The 20,143-nt window shown below is 37.2% G+C and overlaps 1 protein-coding gene across 2 annotated transcripts in view; it reads right to left on the reverse strand.

The window, feature by feature from the left end:
- Stim2 (stromal interaction molecule 2) overlaps positions 1-20,143 on the reverse strand; it is a 106,194-nt gene that overhangs the window by 51,298 nt on the left and 34,753 nt on the right. For both annotated transcript variants that reach the window (XM_090343734.1, XM_090343733.1), the window contains exon 2: positions 16,068-16,198. In XM_090343734.1, the coding sequence (XP_090199860.1) occupies positions 16,068-16,198 (131 nt within the window). The remainder of the gene's footprint in view (positions 1-16,067; positions 16,199-20,143) is intronic.

Below are 20,143 nucleotides of genomic sequence, written 5' to 3' on the forward strand. Positions count from 1 at the left end.
CAAAAAGAAGTTCAGAGCCTAGTATGGTGGCTCACGCTTGTAATCCTAGCTACTCAGGAGGCTGAGATCTGAGGATCTCAGTTCAAAGCCAGCTCAGGCACTAAAGAATGTGAGATCTTATCTCCCATTAATCACTAGAAAAATGGGAAGTGGGGCTGTGGCTCCAGGGGTAAGGTGGTAGCCTTGAGCTAAAGCTCAAGGACAATGCCAGGTCAGAGTTCAAGCCCTATGACTGACAAGAAAGAAAGAAAGAGAGAGGGAGGGAGGGAGGGAGGGAGGGAGGGAGAGAGGGAGGGAGGGAGGGAGGGAGGGAGGGAGGAAGGAAGGAAGGAAGGAAGGAAGGAAGGAAGGAAGGAAGGAAGGAAAGAAGGAAAGAAAGAAAAGCAAACAAACAAAAATGTTCAGGGACCTACCCCCATCCCTGAGTTCAAGCCACTGCAATGGCACAAAGAACCTCACATGTAAGATTATTTCATATATCAGAATACAGGATGTATTTTTTTTGCTTTTGAAGTATCTAATACTAAGCTATTCAACAGCTATACAATAATAAGCAAATATTTTCTTTTTTTTCAGAGCTGTTTATAGTCTTAGGTATAACATGAAGACAACAAGTAGAACTGATTACTACACAACTTACAGTCCATCAAGTAGTATGAGTCAGCCCATACATACAGTGCGTGTAAAGATTGAGAATAGCACTAAGGACCTTTTAAAGGAATTATACATTTGTGTCGGTATGTGATCAATGCACTCATTTTACAGCCTCTTTCCCTAATTGATGGGAACTTTAAAATCTGGTCCTTCATTATCCATGTGTTTGAAATGCACTAATGTAAATGATTTACTTCAATATTTATGTACTTTGTTGTGCTCGACAGTGCCTTCTTTGAATCTAACTTCTTTCTGCAGGTATACTGAAGGCCGCCAGCCTGAATGCCCCAATCACACCTGCTCTTCAGAATCCAGTAGCGATACCTGGAAAAATCATCGTGACTGATGCTTAGAAACTGTCTTGATCTTGGAGGAGGTCCAAGAGCCGCAGACTGACAGGGCTGGCAGGAAGTCTGTCTTGGAAATTGTCCAGTCCAACTGGAACAAATGGCAACTGTTTCATTTATGTGATACATATTTAAAACAATGTCCTAGGAAATTCTTCACCATATGAACACCAAGAACAGGAAAAGTTCAATCCTGTGGTTTCAGAACCACAGTTCAAAAAGAAGCTAATTTCCTCCAGACAAAATGTTATTCTAGCTACTTGATATTTTTTTTTAATCAGGATGAATTTAAAAATATATTCTGTATCTAACAGCTCTTTATTATTTTGGCCCAATAATGAATCAAGAAAACACTATAAGCACAATTATTTTTTGTTGAAACTAACTTGGAAATGTTTGAGAGAACTAAACACTAAAACCCATTAGCATCCACCAAACTCTACAAAAAAAACTTTATAGAAAACCGCTAATTTTATAGAAGAGGCAAAATAACTATATATATTTTTAAAAAGTCAAGAATAGGGGCCAGGAGTTTGGCCTAGTGGTAGAGTGCTTGCCTAGGATGCACAAATTCCTCGGTACCACATGCATAGGAAAAAAAGCCTGAAATGGTGCTGTGGCTCAAGTGGTAGAGCTCTAGCTTTGAGAAAACCCAAGGACAGTTCTCAGGCCTTGAGTTCAAGGCCCAGGACTGGCAAAAAAAAAAAAAAAAAAAAGTCAAGAATAACCAAAAAGGACAAATGTTTACTTATTGAAATCTAAAGAGAGAATCTGAAACTGTATTAAGAAAATCATTAACTGATGTTATAGAAAATAATGTAGATTCACTGGTAAAACATACTTAACACATGCAATTCCACTACAATAACAATACTAGTAGAGAAGCAAACAAGAAGCAATTGTCTATTGAATATTCTTCTCAAAATATTCATTCAGGCACAGTGGCTCACACCTGTAATCCTAGCTACTCAGGAGGCTGAGATCTGAGAATGGAGGTTCAAAGCCAGCCCAGACACTAAAGTCCCATGAGACTCGTATCTCCAATTAACCACTAGAAAACCAGAAGTATTGCTGTGGCTCCAGGGGTAGGGCAGTAGACTTAAGCTGAAGAGCTCTGGGACAATGCCCAGGCCCAGAGGTAGGGCGGTAGCCTTGAGCAGAAGAGCCAGAAACAGCGCCCAGAGCCCAGAGTTCAAGCCCCATGACTGACCAAAAAAAAAAAAAAAAAAAAATCAGAATTCTTCTAAATCAACTCTTCTAGTACCATTAAAAGAATGTTTTGGTTAAATTTAGGAATTTAGTTTTAATACCATAAACTGATTTGTTTCTTGTGCCTACAGCACATATATTTGTGTTGTTATTTTATGGACTGCTTTAACAAAATCTGATACATGTTGTAAATTTATGATTCAAGGACTTTACTTAATCACCTTTCCCTAGGAACTACCCACCACTGTCAATCTAGATCCAGTTACTTTTCCCTCAACCTGTTGCCCAATTCTACAGCTACTTGACCAAAAGATACATCACGACAGAGCAATTCCAAACCTATACCAGAGTAACAGAGTGCTTTCTAAAAATTCTAACTAAAAGCTGCAATTAAAATAAAAAAAAGAGTTGAACCCCTTACTCTTGTAGATTTTTGTTGTTGTTGTTGAACTCTGGGCCTGGGCACTGTCCCTTAGTGCTTCAGCACAAAGCTATGCTCTACCCCTTGAGCCACAGCACCATTTTTGGTTTGCTGGTAGTTAATTGGAGATGAGAGTTTCACGGACTTTCACGCGCGGGCTGGCTTTGTACCTTGATCCTCAGATCTCAGCCTCAGTAGCTAGGATTACAGGTGTGAAACAGGCAACCAGCACTCCTGTAGATTTCATCAAATGGGATAAATGTAATGCTGTCAAAGTACCATTTTATGGGCAATCTAGATTGGCTAGGCAGTAAGGGAAAACAATAATGCCAATAAGTATGCACAGGAAAAAAAAATTAAAGAAACCAAGGTAGTTATGGAGACAGAAGTGGGTAGCATTAAGGATTTGCTACAGTGCTTAATTACTTTCAGTGTCAGCTTCTCAAAAAGCCTGAGCAGCACAACTTTTATTACTGTTTTTGTCAATACAAGTCCCTTTTATTTTTAAACTCACAATGAGGTCTCAAAACCCAGGAGACATAACTTAATACATAGGTTAAACATTTAAGATCCCATAGTCTGACAGGCATATATTTGAAATCTGACTCCACTGCACAGACTGTCCATATTTGCAAGCTTCTTTTGAGCCTCCTAATTCTTTTCTGTTCAAGGAAGCAAACAAAATGGCCTTCCACATATAGTTATAAAAATGATCAAATTTAACATATTTACATACTGTGTATAGAGAAAACATTTGGCAAGCATAAATGTAATACAAATAAAGTATTAATTTCACACAGATTGTGGTGTTAGATTTAACACATTTTAGGGGCCAACAGACTCTTAAAATACAATACTGCCCAATATTGCTAGAATTCCATTTTAGATATTCTGAATAAATACATTAAAACAGAGCTAAACACCAAAGACTCCTCACTGACCACGTAAGCAGAGATTTTCCGAAAGGACACCTGTCATCAAAATAACATCATGTCCAAGGTCTGATATTTGAGTCAGTTGAAGCAGATGGGTTCCTAATAAACAATTACAGGGTCTTCCTGTCTTGAAATACTACTCAAATAATTTAGTATAATGTTTCATAAGGAAAAATACACAACAACATTAAAAGAAGACAATACTGGAAATAATTTGTTTTTTAATTTCTAACATTTATCACTATGCTAACACATGGATTCTCAAGCTCTAAGATAAAATACCATAGTAATAAAGTAGAAATCACTAATGTTCCCCTCTCCATCCTGAAATTGTTAAACAATATGGTAGATCAGAGCACAAATTTGGCCAACTGAGATAACATTGATAACCTAAATCCCTCTCTAATTATGACCTTAGCCTGTATGCTTCAGTGTCACCTACAAAATGGTAATTATCTCCAAAAGATTATAAGGATTAAATTACATATTCTACATGAAGAATAAATGCCTGATACATGTCAAGGACATTTAGTAGTGCCGACTTTATAAAACATAAGTAATCTGAAACCACCAAGTGAGAGTTTTACCTTCATTTGCACATCCGTTATTTACCTTTTTTTTAACTTTATTACAAATCAGTGAACTAAGAATTAAATCTACCGAAAAAAAAAAAACAGAAATAGTGGGGTATTTGCACAATCTGTACCATTTCTTAAAAAGGTGAAGACAGTCTGAATACATAATAACAGCTACTAACCAGTGAACTAAGAATCTACAAAGAACAGAAATAGCCGGGCACAGGTAGATCTCACCTGTAATCCTGGCTACTCAGGGGGCTGAGATCTGAGGATCACAGTTCAAAGCCAGCTGGGCAAGGAAGTAGATGTCTGATATTCTTATCTCTAATTAACCACTCGAAAACTGGGAGTGGCACTGTGGTTCAAGAGATAGGGCAGCAGTAGCATTGAGCAGAAGAGCAGAAATAGTGCCTAAGCCCAAGCCTCATGATGACAAAAGAAAAAAAAGGACAGATCCTGATTGTAAGATGATTTCATTGGTATATAGACTGTTATTTCGCACAGAAAGTAAATTGCTCTAAACTTTAAAAAGTTGTTCAACTAATTTCAAATTTTTAAGCTCTATATAAATAAGACTGTCAAACAAATGTCTACAGCTTTTATACTTTAACATAAGCCCCACCTCCTACTACTGTTAACTCCCTCCTGACTGCTCTCACACCAACTCAGTCTCAATACCATTCTCTGGACAACCAACATCCTAAACCAACAATCTCTAGGTTACTTAAACCCCAAAATAACTTGCTTAGGATTGCATTCTAAGAGCTCAGGGCTCAACAGACCCCAAACCTACTGCAAACTATTAGTAAAGCTGGATCCTATTCCACAAGCTAGCCCTTTTCTTTCTTGGCTTGCCTGCATGTAAATCACCTCAATGTTCAGTGTCTACTACTTACTATCTATTTCAGCTTTTCAGATCAACTCTCCAGATATCAGAATCACAGTGCTTGAGTTTAAGAACCCTAAAAAGAAAAATGTTGTAGAGCATTTCCTTCAAGTAAAAAAGATGAAAACTTTCTACCTCAATCATCTATTAAGGGCCTTGGGACATATGCCCTGCAAAAAGGGGTAGAGTTAGAATTAGACAACTAAAGATATACCAAAACCTCCCTTTGGCCTTAGATCAACATCTAGCAACAGGTTTTTGTCTCAGATTCCAGAACTCATAAGTCTCCAAATTTCTATTTTCTATCTCTCTGCCGTCAAAGTAAGAACTCGTGCAGAATATGAGTGCAATCATACTAGTTAATATTATATCCAATCAGCACAACATCAGTAACATAAAAGGTGAGTCACTTGGAATTAATATTAATATGTGACTATTTAAGTATTTAACAAATAAAAGATCTGTGTTCTATTTGCTACAGTTAGTAAGAATTTTCATTTCCAGTAAAGGTGAAGTAACAGAGACTGGATTTGCCATTCCCTCCAAAAATATTTAAAGTATGAGACAAATTATATAAGCATCATTGCTTTCCTTTTAAAACACTTTTTTTTTTCCACTTGACTTTTAGGAAACCATACTTCTCTAACTTCTACTGGTTACTTCTTTACAGTATCTCTTCTTTATTTCCCTTTCCTTACATCCATTTATCTATTTATATTGATCCTCTTTGTGATCTTACCTCATTTCAAGGATTTTAAATACTACCTATTCATTAGAATCCCAAACTCTGGATTCATATATTTTAAATCTAAGTTTAATATTGAGTCCTGAATTTCTGCTTTACTCAAATCTTTCTATTGTTCTTGTTTCTTACAGTGGAAATAATAGCTGTTTAAATAGCTATATAATATATAGTCCTTCAGTGGATAAAAAACTTTGGCATGGTCATTGGTAGCTTGACCTCTGCCATGTTTGATCATTACACATATCCATTATTTTATTAAAGATTGCCAAATGCCAACAATTTAATTGGTATTTTTTATTAGTTAGGAGTATTTCTTTATTAAAAATCCATTCCAAAATTCAGGATGCCAATTATCAGTACAGGAAAATAAAGCTACAAGCTTGGTGCTCTCCCTTACTTACAGTTTCAATATAAGTAGTTTACAACACTACTCCAAAAAGGACAAAAGAAGAATGTGAATGTTTGTGTGCACATGCACATATGCAGCATCTCCTACTTCATGATTTCTTTTTTTTTTTTTTTGATTGATCTGGGGACTCCAACTCTGGACCTGAGTGCTGTCCCTCAGCCTCCTAAGAGCTCAAGGCTACTGCTCTACCATTTGAGGCACAGCACCAATTCTGGCTTTTTCTGGGTAGTTTAATGGAGATAAGAATCTCACAGATTTCTCTGCCTGCTTTATCTTCTAACAGCAATCCTCAGATCTCAGCCTCCTGAGTAGCTAGGATTACAAGTATGAGCCACCAATGCCCAGTTACTTAAAACTTCTAACACTGAGGAAAAAAACAAACAACAAAATTCCTGTCCTAATATTAATACTAACATCTTTAGATTATATGCAGAAGAGTTTTTTGTTTTTATTTTTTTGGTTGGGCCTGGGAAGAAAAGTTTTTTTTTGTTTTTGGGGTTTTTTTTGCCAGTCTTGGGCTTGAGCTCAGGGCCTGAGCACTGTCCTTGGACTTTCTCAAGGCTAGAGCTCTACCACTTGAGCCTCAGCACCATTTCTAGCTTTTTTTTTCTATGTATGTGGTACTGAAGAATCAAACCCTGGTCTTCGTGCATGCTAGGCAAGTACTCTACCAGTAGGCCAAACTCCCAGCCCCAGGAAGAAAAATTTTTAAAGGCCATAAAATGTAAGAAATACATTAATGGAGAGTTAATTATTGCCCAATTATACTTCACAGATTATATACCAACATAAAATTATTCTTCAATTTAAAAAGTATGATTTCTTAGTGCTAGTAGTAATCCTAGCTAGTCAGGAAGCTGAGATCTGAAGACAGAGGTTTTTGGTAGTACTAGTCGAAAGTGGAAAAAGCTAATGGGACAGTCCCCTAGGTTCTGAGTACAAGCCCCAGTACTAGGTTGGGGGGAAGGCCATGTGTTGGTGGCTCATACGTCTAATCCTAGCTATTCAGAAGGCAAAATCACAAGATTGTGGTTTGAAGTCAGCCTGGGCAAGAAAAGTTCTTGAAACTCATCTCCAAGGCACCACCAAAAAAGACAGAAATATAGCTGTGGCTCAAGTGTTACCACTGAGCAAAAAACTCAGGGATAGCACCTAGGCCCTAAGTTCAAGCCCTCAAGCCCCATGACTAACATCAAAAAAAAAAAAAATATATATATATATATATATATATATATATTCAAAATTTTCTGTAGCTCAGTTAAGGTAGAAGACACATGAATATGTGTCTTACTCAAAATTTATCAAATTCAAAGTCTCTGCTTTAAGTTGTATATAAGTTATATCTTTAAAAAAAACTAAGTCATAGCTGGGCACGGTGGCTCACGCCTGTAATCCTACCTACTCAGGAAGCTGAGATCTGAGGATGACGGTTCAAAGCCAGCTCAGGGAACTAACGAACCTAAAGAATGTGAGACTCTTATCTCCAACTAATCTCAAGAAAATGGGAAGTGGGGCTGTGGATCAAGGGTAAGGGCGGTAGCCTAGAGCTGAAGAGCTCAGGGACACTAGCCCAGAGTTCAAGCCCCAGGACCGACCCAAAAGAACAAACAACAACAACTAAGTCATCAAGAACTTGACTTGAAGAAATTCATCATTTCATAAGGCAGAAATTTATCCATTAAAGATACTAACATCTAATTTTACTGCTTGTCCCTCAGACACCTAAAACAATTTAAAAATATTTTTATTGTCTTTATTCCCTTGCGGGGAAGACAAAAGAATAAAGGGGTTTTTAATACTTCCACTAGTGAGGTTCCACTTCTTTGACTATGAGAATCCTCTTATCAATGTTTAAGGAATGTGGGCTTCTCAAGTTTCTAGTTGCGGCCTACAGAAACTATTGTCCATAATCATCATCTGTGTACTATGTAATCAATTTGAAATCCAAAGAGTGAACTTAATGAAGAACATAAAAGTGGGGATATGATCAAGCTAAACTACAAACCAATAAACACCATTTGATAATACAGTACACAAAACAAGAATTACTCTGACTTGGAAGAACACTGGTGAAAGATAATACAGAAAAAAAACAGGACAGGCTTTATATGCAAGTTCTATTTAAATTAAAATTAGTCTTACAAGATAGCCATAATTTGACAAACAAAATTAAGCAAAAAAGACAAAAAGGATCCTAAGAATATAGGAGATACACACACATACGTACACACACATACATACACACATAATTGTTTATCTTGGCTAAGGTAAAGAGAACATGAAGAAGCTGAATAACAAAAGAGTGGAACTGTAGTATAAAAGATCATGAACGTTCAACTAATGAATCTAGATTGTAGTAACTATAGCAGTGGTTCTCAGTGTGTGGCAGGACCAGTAGTATCAACATCATTAGGGAACTTGTTAGAATTTCAAACTATTGGGTTTGCTCCCAGATCTACTGAATCAGACATTCTGAGGGTGGGCCAAGCCATCTGTCCTCTATCAACTCTAATACATATGAATGCTTGAGACCACTGGACTACAGAGATCCAATACATGCTTGTTTTTTCAGAGCTGAAAACCAACACAAAGTATTGTACTTAAAAGCATTCTTCTCCTGAGCTAAATCCCCAACCCCCAATACACACCTTTAAATAGGAAACAAAGTAGCAAAATAACATTCTAAAATATTTTGGAAGTAATAATGGTAAAAATGGACCTGGTATATTGTATTCAAGTTTATTTGTTTATCTGAAATAGGGAAGGGAAATGGAAAAACAAGATGATTGGGAGGGACAGGGAAAGAGGGAGAAAAACATGGAAAGGGGTTATCAATGTTCAAGAAGTATTGTACCCACTACCTGAAGATCGTAACCGTCTATATATCACCCCAACAATAAAATACAGTTAAAAAATAGTAAAAATGGATTTTAAAAGAGGAAGTGACTAGCAATGGGAAGATCAGGTAGAGATCATATAAGAATAAAACAACTCACTCAAATTTTATCAGACTCAAAGTCTCTGCTCTAAGTTGTATATAAGTTATATCGTTAAAAAAAACTAAGTCATAGCTGGGCACGGTGGCTCACACCTATAATCCTAGCTACTCAGGAGGCTCAGATCTGAGGATCAAGGTTCAAAGCCATCCCGGGCACAAAAGGACCTGAGCTCAGAGACAGCACCTAGGCTGAGTTCAAGCCCCATGACCAACCCAAAAAAAAAAAAAATCAAGAATTACTAAGAAATCAAAAAAGACAAAATCAAAAAGAAACAACACCAACCAAGTACTTTTCAATTCTATCTTCAACAACCTAACACTCCAGACAGAAAAGACTTCACTCTGCATAAATTAGCACTCTACATTCTTGTTCTGCTTTACTTCTTTTCCTGATCTCACATCATAGAACATCCTACCTATTAACCAAAAGTATAAAAACTTTATCCATTTAATAAGGCCCAACTCACAATCCATGGTTGCTTGATCCTATGGATTTGGTCTTGTGGTGGTACAGTTACACCAGGGCACTAACATTCAAGATCTAAGTGTCAATATCCTGAGATTCAAACCAATACAATAGGAACAAGTAGGGTATGAACTGACAGCAGTATTCACAGAGGTCTCAACAAGAGTGGAAGGTCCTAGAGAGTGAGCTGACATCAATACTCAGAGGTTGATGAATGATACAAACACATTCTTTCAGTTTCTTGTTTGTTCGAACAAAAATACTGATTCAGAACTATACTGAAACATGTCAGACTATGAACATGAAAGAGTTCAGCTTCAATCCAAGTCTCCTTACATGTACCAGGTGATATGGGTAACTTAATCTGTCTTCTCATCTAGGAAACAGGGAGACGAATTCTCCTGTCCTCCAAAAAGCACTGACAAAATAATGTCAGACATCAAATATCTGCGGATAAGAGCAACTCTCCTTACATTCCCTTGGTATAACACAGTACTTTCTGACTGACCACTTAAATGGCTTACTAAAGAACAAAACAATGTTCCAAAGGTGACTACAGCTCTAAACTCAGGTGACTTTCATGATGAACAATGCATAAATTCATAGGAACTTTTATACTAGTCTATATATTACTCTAATAGGAAAAGTTAGGGATTTTTGTTGTTTTTTCTTGGGGGGAAAGGGGTTGCCAGTCCTGGAGCTTGAACTCAGGGCCTGAGCACTGTCTTTTGGGCTTTCCTCAAGGCTAGAGCTCTACCACTTGAGCAACAGCACCACTTCCGGCTTTTTCTGTATATGTGGTACTGAAGAATCGAACCCAGGTCTTTGTGCATACTAGAAAAGCCACTCTACCACTAGGCCAAACTCCCCAGCCCCGAGGTTTTTGTTGTCTTCCTTTCTCTGCTGGTATTAAACTCAGTGTTTCATGTACACTAAGGAAGCACTTTCTAACTGAGCTAAACCCTCTGTCCCATCACTGTGTGTGTGTATGTGTTCCTATAGTAAGAATACTTAGGTTACTTCTTAACAAATTTCAAGTGTATGATATATAAATATATATAACTACTGTACAATAGGTTCTAAAAACATATTCATCTTATAACTCAAAGTCGGTACCCTCTGATATGTAAAGTGATGAATGTAATAATCAGTTTGTGGTAATCACTTTACAATGTACACATACATTAAGTTATCACATTGCATACCTTCCAGATAATTCTTATTTGTCAACTATCTTTCAATAAGCTGAAGGGGACTTTGGGGGGGGTCAGGGTAATGTATAGAGGGACTATAGTTACAGTTGTCAGATAGTGAGTAAATTACTTTTTTTTCTTTTTTTCTTTTTAGTTTCATTTTATTTTATTTTTATTGGCAGGGTGATGTAAAGAGGGGTTACAATTACATTCATCAGGTAGTGGGTACATTACTTCTTGAACATACTCTTTCCCATGTTTTTCTCCCATTTGCTCTCCTTCCACCCTTCCCACTCATCTTGCTTTTCCCTTTCCGTCCCTATTTCAAATAAACGAATAAACGCTATTTTTTTCCCAAAGAAAATTAGGAAAGTCAGGAAAGTTACTGAAAAAAAATTCTAAAATCAATCAATGAAAATGAAAATCAACATTTGTATCATTTTAATGCAGAAAATATTTTCCAGCTATATTATTTTTAGGGAACGAAAAATCACTTAACATTAAAGAAAACTGTTTGAGTGCATCTGCTGTTACTAGAAAAAAAAGCTGTACAGTATGAGAAGATCCTGAGTGATGAACTACAATGAAACATATAGGCCTTGCTAATAATACAAATCTTAGACTAATGCTTAGATCAATTTAACAACAAGTTCATGACAGGTCAAGGCAAATGCTAAGCACAATACAAATCCAAGGTAATTACATGGCCCACTGGGCCTGCAATATATAGTCATGTTGTCTTAGTATAATTATTAATAGCACCCTCATCAGCCCTCAAAACTGTGCCACTGTAGACAATGAATTATATTCTCTGTCTACAATAGCATTTATATAGGACTAACAATATTAATGTTACAATAAAGCACAATTACACAATTGATCCGTCTGTGAAATGGGAATAGGTTCTGTATACACTCAATTTCAGACATCTTTTAGAGGATGAGACAATATGTGAATGTATTACATAAATGCAATGCCATGCTGTGATCCTGCAAATGCTTGGGGAGGGAGGAGAAGAGGAGCAGGACTGGCAGTACAGTCAAGCTAGAAATGAAGAAGTCCAGATGTACCATCCTGATTCACACGCCTACTCTTCTGCCCCCTTCCAGTCTGTAACAATGTTGAATATAAAATGCTGTGAAAGCAAATTAAAAATGTATGGCACAGGAATGAGAAATTATTTTTTAATGAAAATGTGTAATTTATATGCATTCTAAGGCAAATAGAAAGAATTTGTGAGAAGGGGTTTAAAAGAAGATTAACTAGTTGAAACAGTGGTTTCAGTACACCCTCATCTCCCTTCCTCCTCAAAAAAAGAAAAACATCAGGCAAAAGATACTAAATTAGACATTTTGTCCTGTGCTATCATAAAGTAAAGTCACAGATACCTAGTTCTTCCCAGACTCATCTTAAGACTATACAGGCCACTCTTCTAGTTTATTAGCAGGTTGCATTTAAGAGTATTTTTAGCATTTTAAGCACATTATTCCACAAAAACTATACTGTGATGTTTTACATTCCTACGCCACTACAAAAACATGAAACTGAACTATGATATACTGTGACCTCTCTAATAAGGCAGCCAGAATTGCAGTAGAGGTAATGTAGAGGTAAACTACAGGATGGTAATGGTAGAGGAAGGAAAAGTTTTTAGGCACCACACTGTTTGCTTTGAGGAACATACAGATATTAGACATTTTTTTTTTGTCAGTCATGAGTCTTGAATTCAGAGTCAAGACACTATCCCTTCCAGTTTTCTAGGGCTTAACTGAAGATAGTCTCACCGACCTTCCTGCCCCTGCACGCTTCCAACCTCAGTGCTCAGATCTCAGTCTCTTGAATGGCTAGGATTACAGGCATAAGCCACCAGCACCTGACTTGATACAACTTTTGACATACAAGGCTTCAGTTAGAAATAATAAGCTTTAGTCAGGTACAAGTGGTTCATGTTTATAATCCTAGCTACTCAGAAGGCTAAGATCTAAGGATCATAGTTCAAAGATAGCTCAGGCAGAAAAATCTGATCGACTCTTTGTCTACAATAAATCAACAACAAAAAAAAGGTGCAAGTAGAAGTGTGCTTCAAGTGATAGAGCACCAGCCTTGACTGAAAGAGCCAAGTGAGAACAAGAGGTTCTGATATATCTGCTTGCTCATAGTGGTAACACTTCGCACACATGCATTTAACATCTGGGGAATTAAAAATGATTAACTTGTAATTCTAGGAACTATGCTGTTAACTAAGTTTACATAATAGTCTCCATCTATAGATTATACATAATTGTTATTTTTCTTTAAATGGTATTGCTACTATTCAAAAATATGAATTTCTGATATTGTCTAGATTTAAATATTCTTACAATATGGCATGCCTCTCCCCTTCAAAACTTGCCATGAAATGTGGTTGTCATGTTAGAAAGTGGGATGCTGGGGGATAATAGGCCACAATGGCCTTACCTTCATGAGTAGAAGGATGTCAACATAAAAGAAGAAAGTTCATTCCTTTAGCCTCTGCACCTTTCCATTATCTACCATGCAATCCAAAGTATTACTCCTCTCCAAAAGACATAGCTTTCAAGAAGTCATCACCAAACTAACTAGCACCTTGGTACTGAACATACTAGACTCCCAAATTGTAATGACATACACTTCTGTCCATTATCAATTACCCAGTATGTACAATTCTGTTATAAAGGCACGAGTTAGACTAAGGTATGGCTGCATTGCCAGGGTAGTGATGTGAGCACTTGTCTAGCATATACATCAACCCTACTTCCAAGAGAGTCACATCTTGCAGCACTGGGAATTATGTTTCTAAAACATATGTTTTTGAAAGACACATTTCAATCTGTAATTCGCCCCTTTATAGAAAAAGTCTGTCAATTCCTAATTTAGAAGATAAGAACTGAGAAGACGTAGGTGCAGAAGTGATATTAAACAGGAAGAGATCAAAAATGAAGATTTTGCTTTAACTGCTAAATTTAAAGTAAAAGGGAACACCTTCAAAAAATATCAGGGAGCCGAGCACCAGTGGCTCACCCTTGTAATCAGGAGGCTGAGATCTGGGGATCACAGTTCAAAGCCACAAAAGTCCGTGGGACTCTTACCTCCAATTAACCACCAGAAAACCAGAAGTAGCATATGGCTCAAAATGACAGCGCACTAGGCTTGAGCTGAAGAGCTCAGGGACAGCAACCAGGCCCAGTTTTCAAGTCTAAGCCCTCCCCCCCCCACTCACTCACCCCCTCCCCACCAAAAAAAAAAAACATCAGAGGTGACATTGATCAAGATGCATGTGTGCATAAACTTCTTTGTTAGATGGCAACTCTTGAATGATTACTTAAAGATGATAAAAATAAATATCAGGAAGAAAGCAATACATGTATATTATACAGATTAGCTTAGAGATACAAGAATCAGGAGTAACCTGAAACCAGACAAGCAGTTCCAATACAATTGTTTTGCATAACAGAACAAGAATTTATCTTTAGAGAATATTATTGTTTGACAACAATGTATTGTTTACTATAATAACAATAACATTGTTAGATAACAATGCTATTACAGGATATCACTTCCATGTCACAGTATATAATAGATGAAATAATGTAATTTACTATACAGGAAGCATGTTGACAGTGGCAATCACAACAAAGAAGTTAAAAGGAAGGTCTAAGGGCCAGGAGTGTAGTTTAGTGATAGAGTGCTCACTAGTATGCATGAAGCCCTGGGTTTGATTCCCCAGTACCACACACAGAAAAAGCCAGAAGTAGCACTGTGGCTCAAGTGGCAGAGCACTAGCCTTGAGCAAAAAGTGTCCAAGGGCAATGCCCAGACCCTAAGTTCAAGCCCCACGGCTGACCCCCCCTCCCCTGCAAAAAAAGGAAGGCTAAGAAAACCAAGATACTTAATAAGAATGAAAGTTCGGGCAAATAAACAATTGTGAAAAACTAACAACTTTGGAAATACCAGAAAAATTATGGAATATTTAAGAACTAAAGACTATAGGTATAGTAAATTAGTCAATCAGTGAAGTGCCTCTCCTGGCTGTCTCTGTCATATACAATCCTCTCCCAAAGACTCTGAGCTTAGCCAAATGTCTCGTTTTTCACCAATCTGATATTAGTAAGCATTGGCAAGCACTAGCCTGGTAAGCACTTGCACATGGGAACTCATCTTCTTGGAATACCAGTACTTAGAAGCCAGCTGTCAGGCTGTAATAAAGCTTAAGCCAGGCCCCTCAATGATGAGAGATAGAAAAGGAGCTATCTTGGTAGAGAGAAGGATAGCTTAAGTTATACAGTCACAGCCCTCATAAATGAATGCTGACTGTCATAAATGACCTCAGCCCATTCCTACACAAACAGAAAAACTGTCCAGCTGAACACAGCCAATTCACCTAATTAGAGAAACTATAAACTGCTGTCATTACCTTATGAGTGGCTTGTAAAGCAAAAGTAGATAACTGATACAGACAGAACAAGATATGTGTTTAAGAAATCCAAGAATATGAGACTGAAGGTATTTTTATACCTGAGAAAAACCAGACATGGTAGTGGCATACAAAGCTATTATGGAGTCTAAGGCAGGAAGATCACTTGAACCCAGGAATTTGAAGACAAACTAGATAATATATCAAAATACTTGTCTCAAAAAAGAAACAATAAAAAAAAAACAACTGACATATCTTCATACTAAAAGGCATTTTAAAAACGAAAGCTAGTTTAAAATTGAGGAAAAAGTTAAAGCATAAAAAGAGAAGAAAAAAAAAAAGCTGGAAATGGCAGCTTACATCTGCAATTCCTGCTCTGTAATCCCAGCTTCTCTGTAAATAGACACTGAATCGAAGTTGTATGCCATAAAGTTAAAAAAAAAAATCAAGACTTCATCTCCACAACCAAGCAGGTATCACTCCTTTAACCCCAGGGACAAGGGAGGCATACACAGGAGCACTGCCCTCTGAAGACAGCCACAGGCAAAAAGACAAAACCCTAAGAAAAACTAATGCTAAAAAGGATTCACAGTCCTGTTAGCCATCACAAGGTCCTAAATTAAACCCCATAACCAAAAAGAAAAAGTGAGATAAAAGGAAAAGAAAAAGGAAACAGAGAAGCTGAAGGTACTAAAGGTTTATAAGCTGAGTCATGAAGAATAAAAGGCACATTTAAGACTAGCAATACTGTCATTCTCTTATAAGAAAACACAGGGGAAAAGGTTTCCACCTACTTCATCGCTTTCCTCTACTTCAATCCCACCATCTTTGTCATCATCCATTTGTTTATGGATCGTCTGAAGAGCTTCCAGACTAAATCTATCTTCTTCTGTGAAGCAAGGTGGACTCAGTGACATGCAGGGATCTAAAATAAAACAAACCAACAATTACTAACTTGCCACACCAAAACGCAGGCTACAGTAAAACAATGCCTAAAAGGGGAAAAAATACAATCAAATTAAACTTCAGACTAAGAAGCCTGAAACATCAGAGTATATTTTTCACATCAACATAATAATAATAATAATAATAATAATAATAATGTATGAATACAACTGGCTAAAAATAAATACTACTACTTGCAATTTCAAAGCTCTTTTTTCTCAAATACATCCATGGTAAACAAACACCTTTCATTCTAACTCAGTTCCTCCTAAGCTAGCCTTCTCTTTACTCTCTGCTTGATTTTTTTTTCTTTATAGCATTCTTATCAGCACACTACATTATCTATTTCTTTGTTTCCTTACTAACTTCCACACTGTAATTCAATCGTGAAATCAGTTTTTAGTTGGATCATTCCTCTTTCCAGCATCACTATTCTTACATCACTATTACTCTACTAGATCTTACATTAGTTTTGTTTTGTTTTTTGTTTTTGTTTTTTGCCAGTCCTGGGCTTGAGCTCAGGGTCTGAGCCCTGTCCTTGGACTTTCTCAAGGCTAGAGCTCTACCACTTGAGCCTCAACACCACTTCCAGCTTTTTTCTATGCATGTGGTATGGAGGAATCAAACCCGGGTCTTCGTGCATGCCAGGCAAGCACTCTGCCACTAGGCCAAACTCCTGGCCCCTACATTAGTTTCATATACACTACTTATATACATTATTACCATAACATAAAAATAAATGCTGTGCCTGATTCTTACATGTAAGCAACTGGCCTGGTGAAAAAGAACCAGACTTTAGTAAGTGTTTAGAAAAAGGAATAACAAAAACAAACAAATGGAAATACAAGGAGCTTGGAACCCACAAATAAACCCCTTTGTCAAGCAAAGGGGTTTTCAACAGGGAGAGCTTAGGTTTCCTCCCTTCTTCCTCTTCCTCTCACCCCCTCCCACTACCACTGGAAGACAGAAGATGAGAGAGGAGCAAGAACATTAAATAACTACAATGCACAGGTACACTCCCCACTAGCACACAGTAAGGAAAGAAAGAAAACACTAGCAAGTGTGAGTGGAGAAGCAATAGGATATAAATCTGTAAAGACAGTCTGGGCTGTCATTAAAGCACAACAGACATCCGTAGAAAGATTCTGCAAGAAGCCCCTGAAGGTTTTTAAGTAGGATTGTATCTAGTACTGAGACTGTACCTCACAGTAGAGCACTTGCCTCGCATGGGCCTAACCCTCCATTCTATTCCCATAGAAGTGGATGGAGCAAAAGAAAAAAGAAAAAGGAAAAATGCCATGATGAAAAAATGTCACAGTGTGGGGCACATCACATCAGGGAAATGGAAACCTATGCTGTAGAAAAGGAGGCCTACTTCGTGGCCCAGTGCTCATTTCCTGATTTGGGGACCCAAACTGCCTGTCACCTGGTTGGAAGGCTTGGCTGTGGTTTGTGATGTAAAGGAAGGCTACCTCTGGGAATGGCCCTGAACACTTCCGCCCTCTGGGACAGCAGCTGATTCCCCTTCTTTACCTCCCTCCCTCTGTCCTGCCCACCTTTGTGCTGATTGGCTCCTGCATCCTCTATTAGTTAAATGTACTTCCTCAATAAATGCCTTGATGGGTCTCCCTGATGAGTCTGATTGTCCTCTAAGGAGGGAGGGCAGGGGGCCATCAGCCGACTCTTTCCTCTCTCTTGGCTAGTCCTGGTCAGGGTGTGTTCTCTTTATCCCTCTTGCAGGTCTGGAGGGACAAAGGACTAAAAACCCCGACATCACAGAAAAAATTATTAAGGAGTCAGCTTATATTTTATATAGCACAAATGTTTTGCTGCTCATAGTCATATTTTAATGAGAAAAATCAGTTCCAACATACTATATAATTTTATTTCTCTGTGCTACATAATAAACTGCGTTTCTTCTATTTGTGCTTTAACACACTTTGTAGGAGGATGAACTAGACTTCTGCATAGTAATAAAAAATCTGGCAATGATTAAGAGTTGTAATCTGTATTTTTGTTTTGCTTCAGTGTGCATTTCAGCTTATGAGAATCCTGCCATCAATATTTTTAAATAGAAGTAATGCTTATAATTCTGTTTTCTTAAATCTCTTCTAAAAAGAAATGAGCTCCTTATTCTTCTATGGCACAAATTTTACTTTTAGTTTTTTTTTCCTCTGGGGGTTTGAATTCAGGGCCTGATCACTGTCCCTAAGCTTTCATGCTCAAGGCTAGTGTTCAATTTTACTTTTTAGTGGACTTCATCATAAATGATGTGATTAATATCTCGTCACATAACAATGTGACAGAGTTAATAGTTTACACTAAAGTTCATTTTAGTATTGTAATATTTTGTGGTATGATAGCATATAGAACAGCATTACTGTACCCCAAAACTCCTGTGCTTAACCTACTCGGTCCCCACTCCCCTCAAACCTGGCAACTGCTTTTTTTTTTTTTACTATCTCAACTAGCCTTTTCCAGGATGTGATATAGTTTGAATTACCTGTGTGTAGTTTTTTTCATTTTGGCTTCTTTCAATTAGTGAAATGCCCATTACATTCCACCACATTTTTTCATGGCTTGACAGCTCATTTCTTTTTTAGCACCAAGCAACATTTCACAATATGGCTGTACCTCAGTTTGTTTATCCACTCAGCTGGGGAAGGACACATTAGTTGCACTTACAATGAGGCTTACAAAGCATTCATTTCGATGTATGTGCATGGATATAATTTCCCAACTCTTTCAAGAAACACCAAGAAAAACAACTGTATTTATTTTAATGAGGAGAAAAATTTACTGCTAAAAAAATGTTCATCACATCAATCCAAATAGGAAATTATAGAGTACAAACCATACAAGGCGCAGTGAGGGGAAAAGGTCACACTGAAGAGACTACTAAATGACAGATATGGCTGACATGTTAGGCCCAAAGTTGTCCAGACAAAACAAAGCTCCATTCTCTCCAATTTAGATGAGTCAGACCAAAGCAATGACAAGAAGTATCAAATGATATTATTATTATACCTAGAAGATAAATATGCCATGTTTTCTACTTTGTCATTCCAGTCAATTGACAGATATAGGAAATACAGTTTAGAAGCCCAAGAAGAGCTCTAAGAAAAAAAAAAATGAAAAGAAAGAAATGTAGTATTTAGAGCTAATTTTCTGTCTATCAAAACATTTCAGTGACCTTTGTGCAGAAAAGAACTAAGAAATGAGCCAGGTGACTGAATCATAAACCAATTAACGCACCCCACTAACAATGAGCGGCATCATATGGTGCCAAGATCTTGACTTCCCATCTTGGCAACTATTTATGAATCTCATGACTAGAATATTCTTAATTACCACAACTGGAAAAAAATTAAATCAGTATTATATTTATTTGTGTTTACTGCTTTTACTAAGAGTTCAAGCATGAATCAAATATTTCAACTTCAATACTTTCAGAATAAATTTTCTCTAATATCTTCAAGCATAATCCTTTGGTGTCATTTTTCAAACACCCGATTCAAACTTACTAGAAAAGAAAAGAAAAAGAAACAATATGTTCTTTCTCTTCTCTACAGACTCTGTAGTATTATTTAATGCTGCCAGGATTTAGCATACTAAAATATCCAGCGCATAAGATTATCAGTCATTCTTAAAAAAAAAAAAAAACAAACTGCCAGTGGTTCATGCCTATAATCCTAGCTACTCAGGAGGCTGAGATCTGAGGATCACATTTCAGTGCTAACCTGGGCAATTAATCACCAGAAAACCGGAAGTGGCAATGTGGCTCAAGGGGTAGGGCAGTAACATTGAGCTGAAGAGCTCAGGGACATCCCCAAGGCCCAGACTCCAAGCCCCACTCCTGACAAAAAATAAGTAAGCAAATAAATAAATACAAAAAATAACGAATGTAATAAGTAATAATTATTAT

The sequence above is a fragment of the Megascapheus bottae genome, chromosome 13 (assembly GCF_031878675.1).
Source record: "Megascapheus bottae isolate mThoBot1 chromosome 13, mThoBot2.hap1, whole genome shotgun sequence".
Classification (NCBI taxonomy): Eukaryota; Metazoa; Chordata; class Mammalia; order Rodentia; family Geomyidae; genus Megascapheus; species Megascapheus bottae.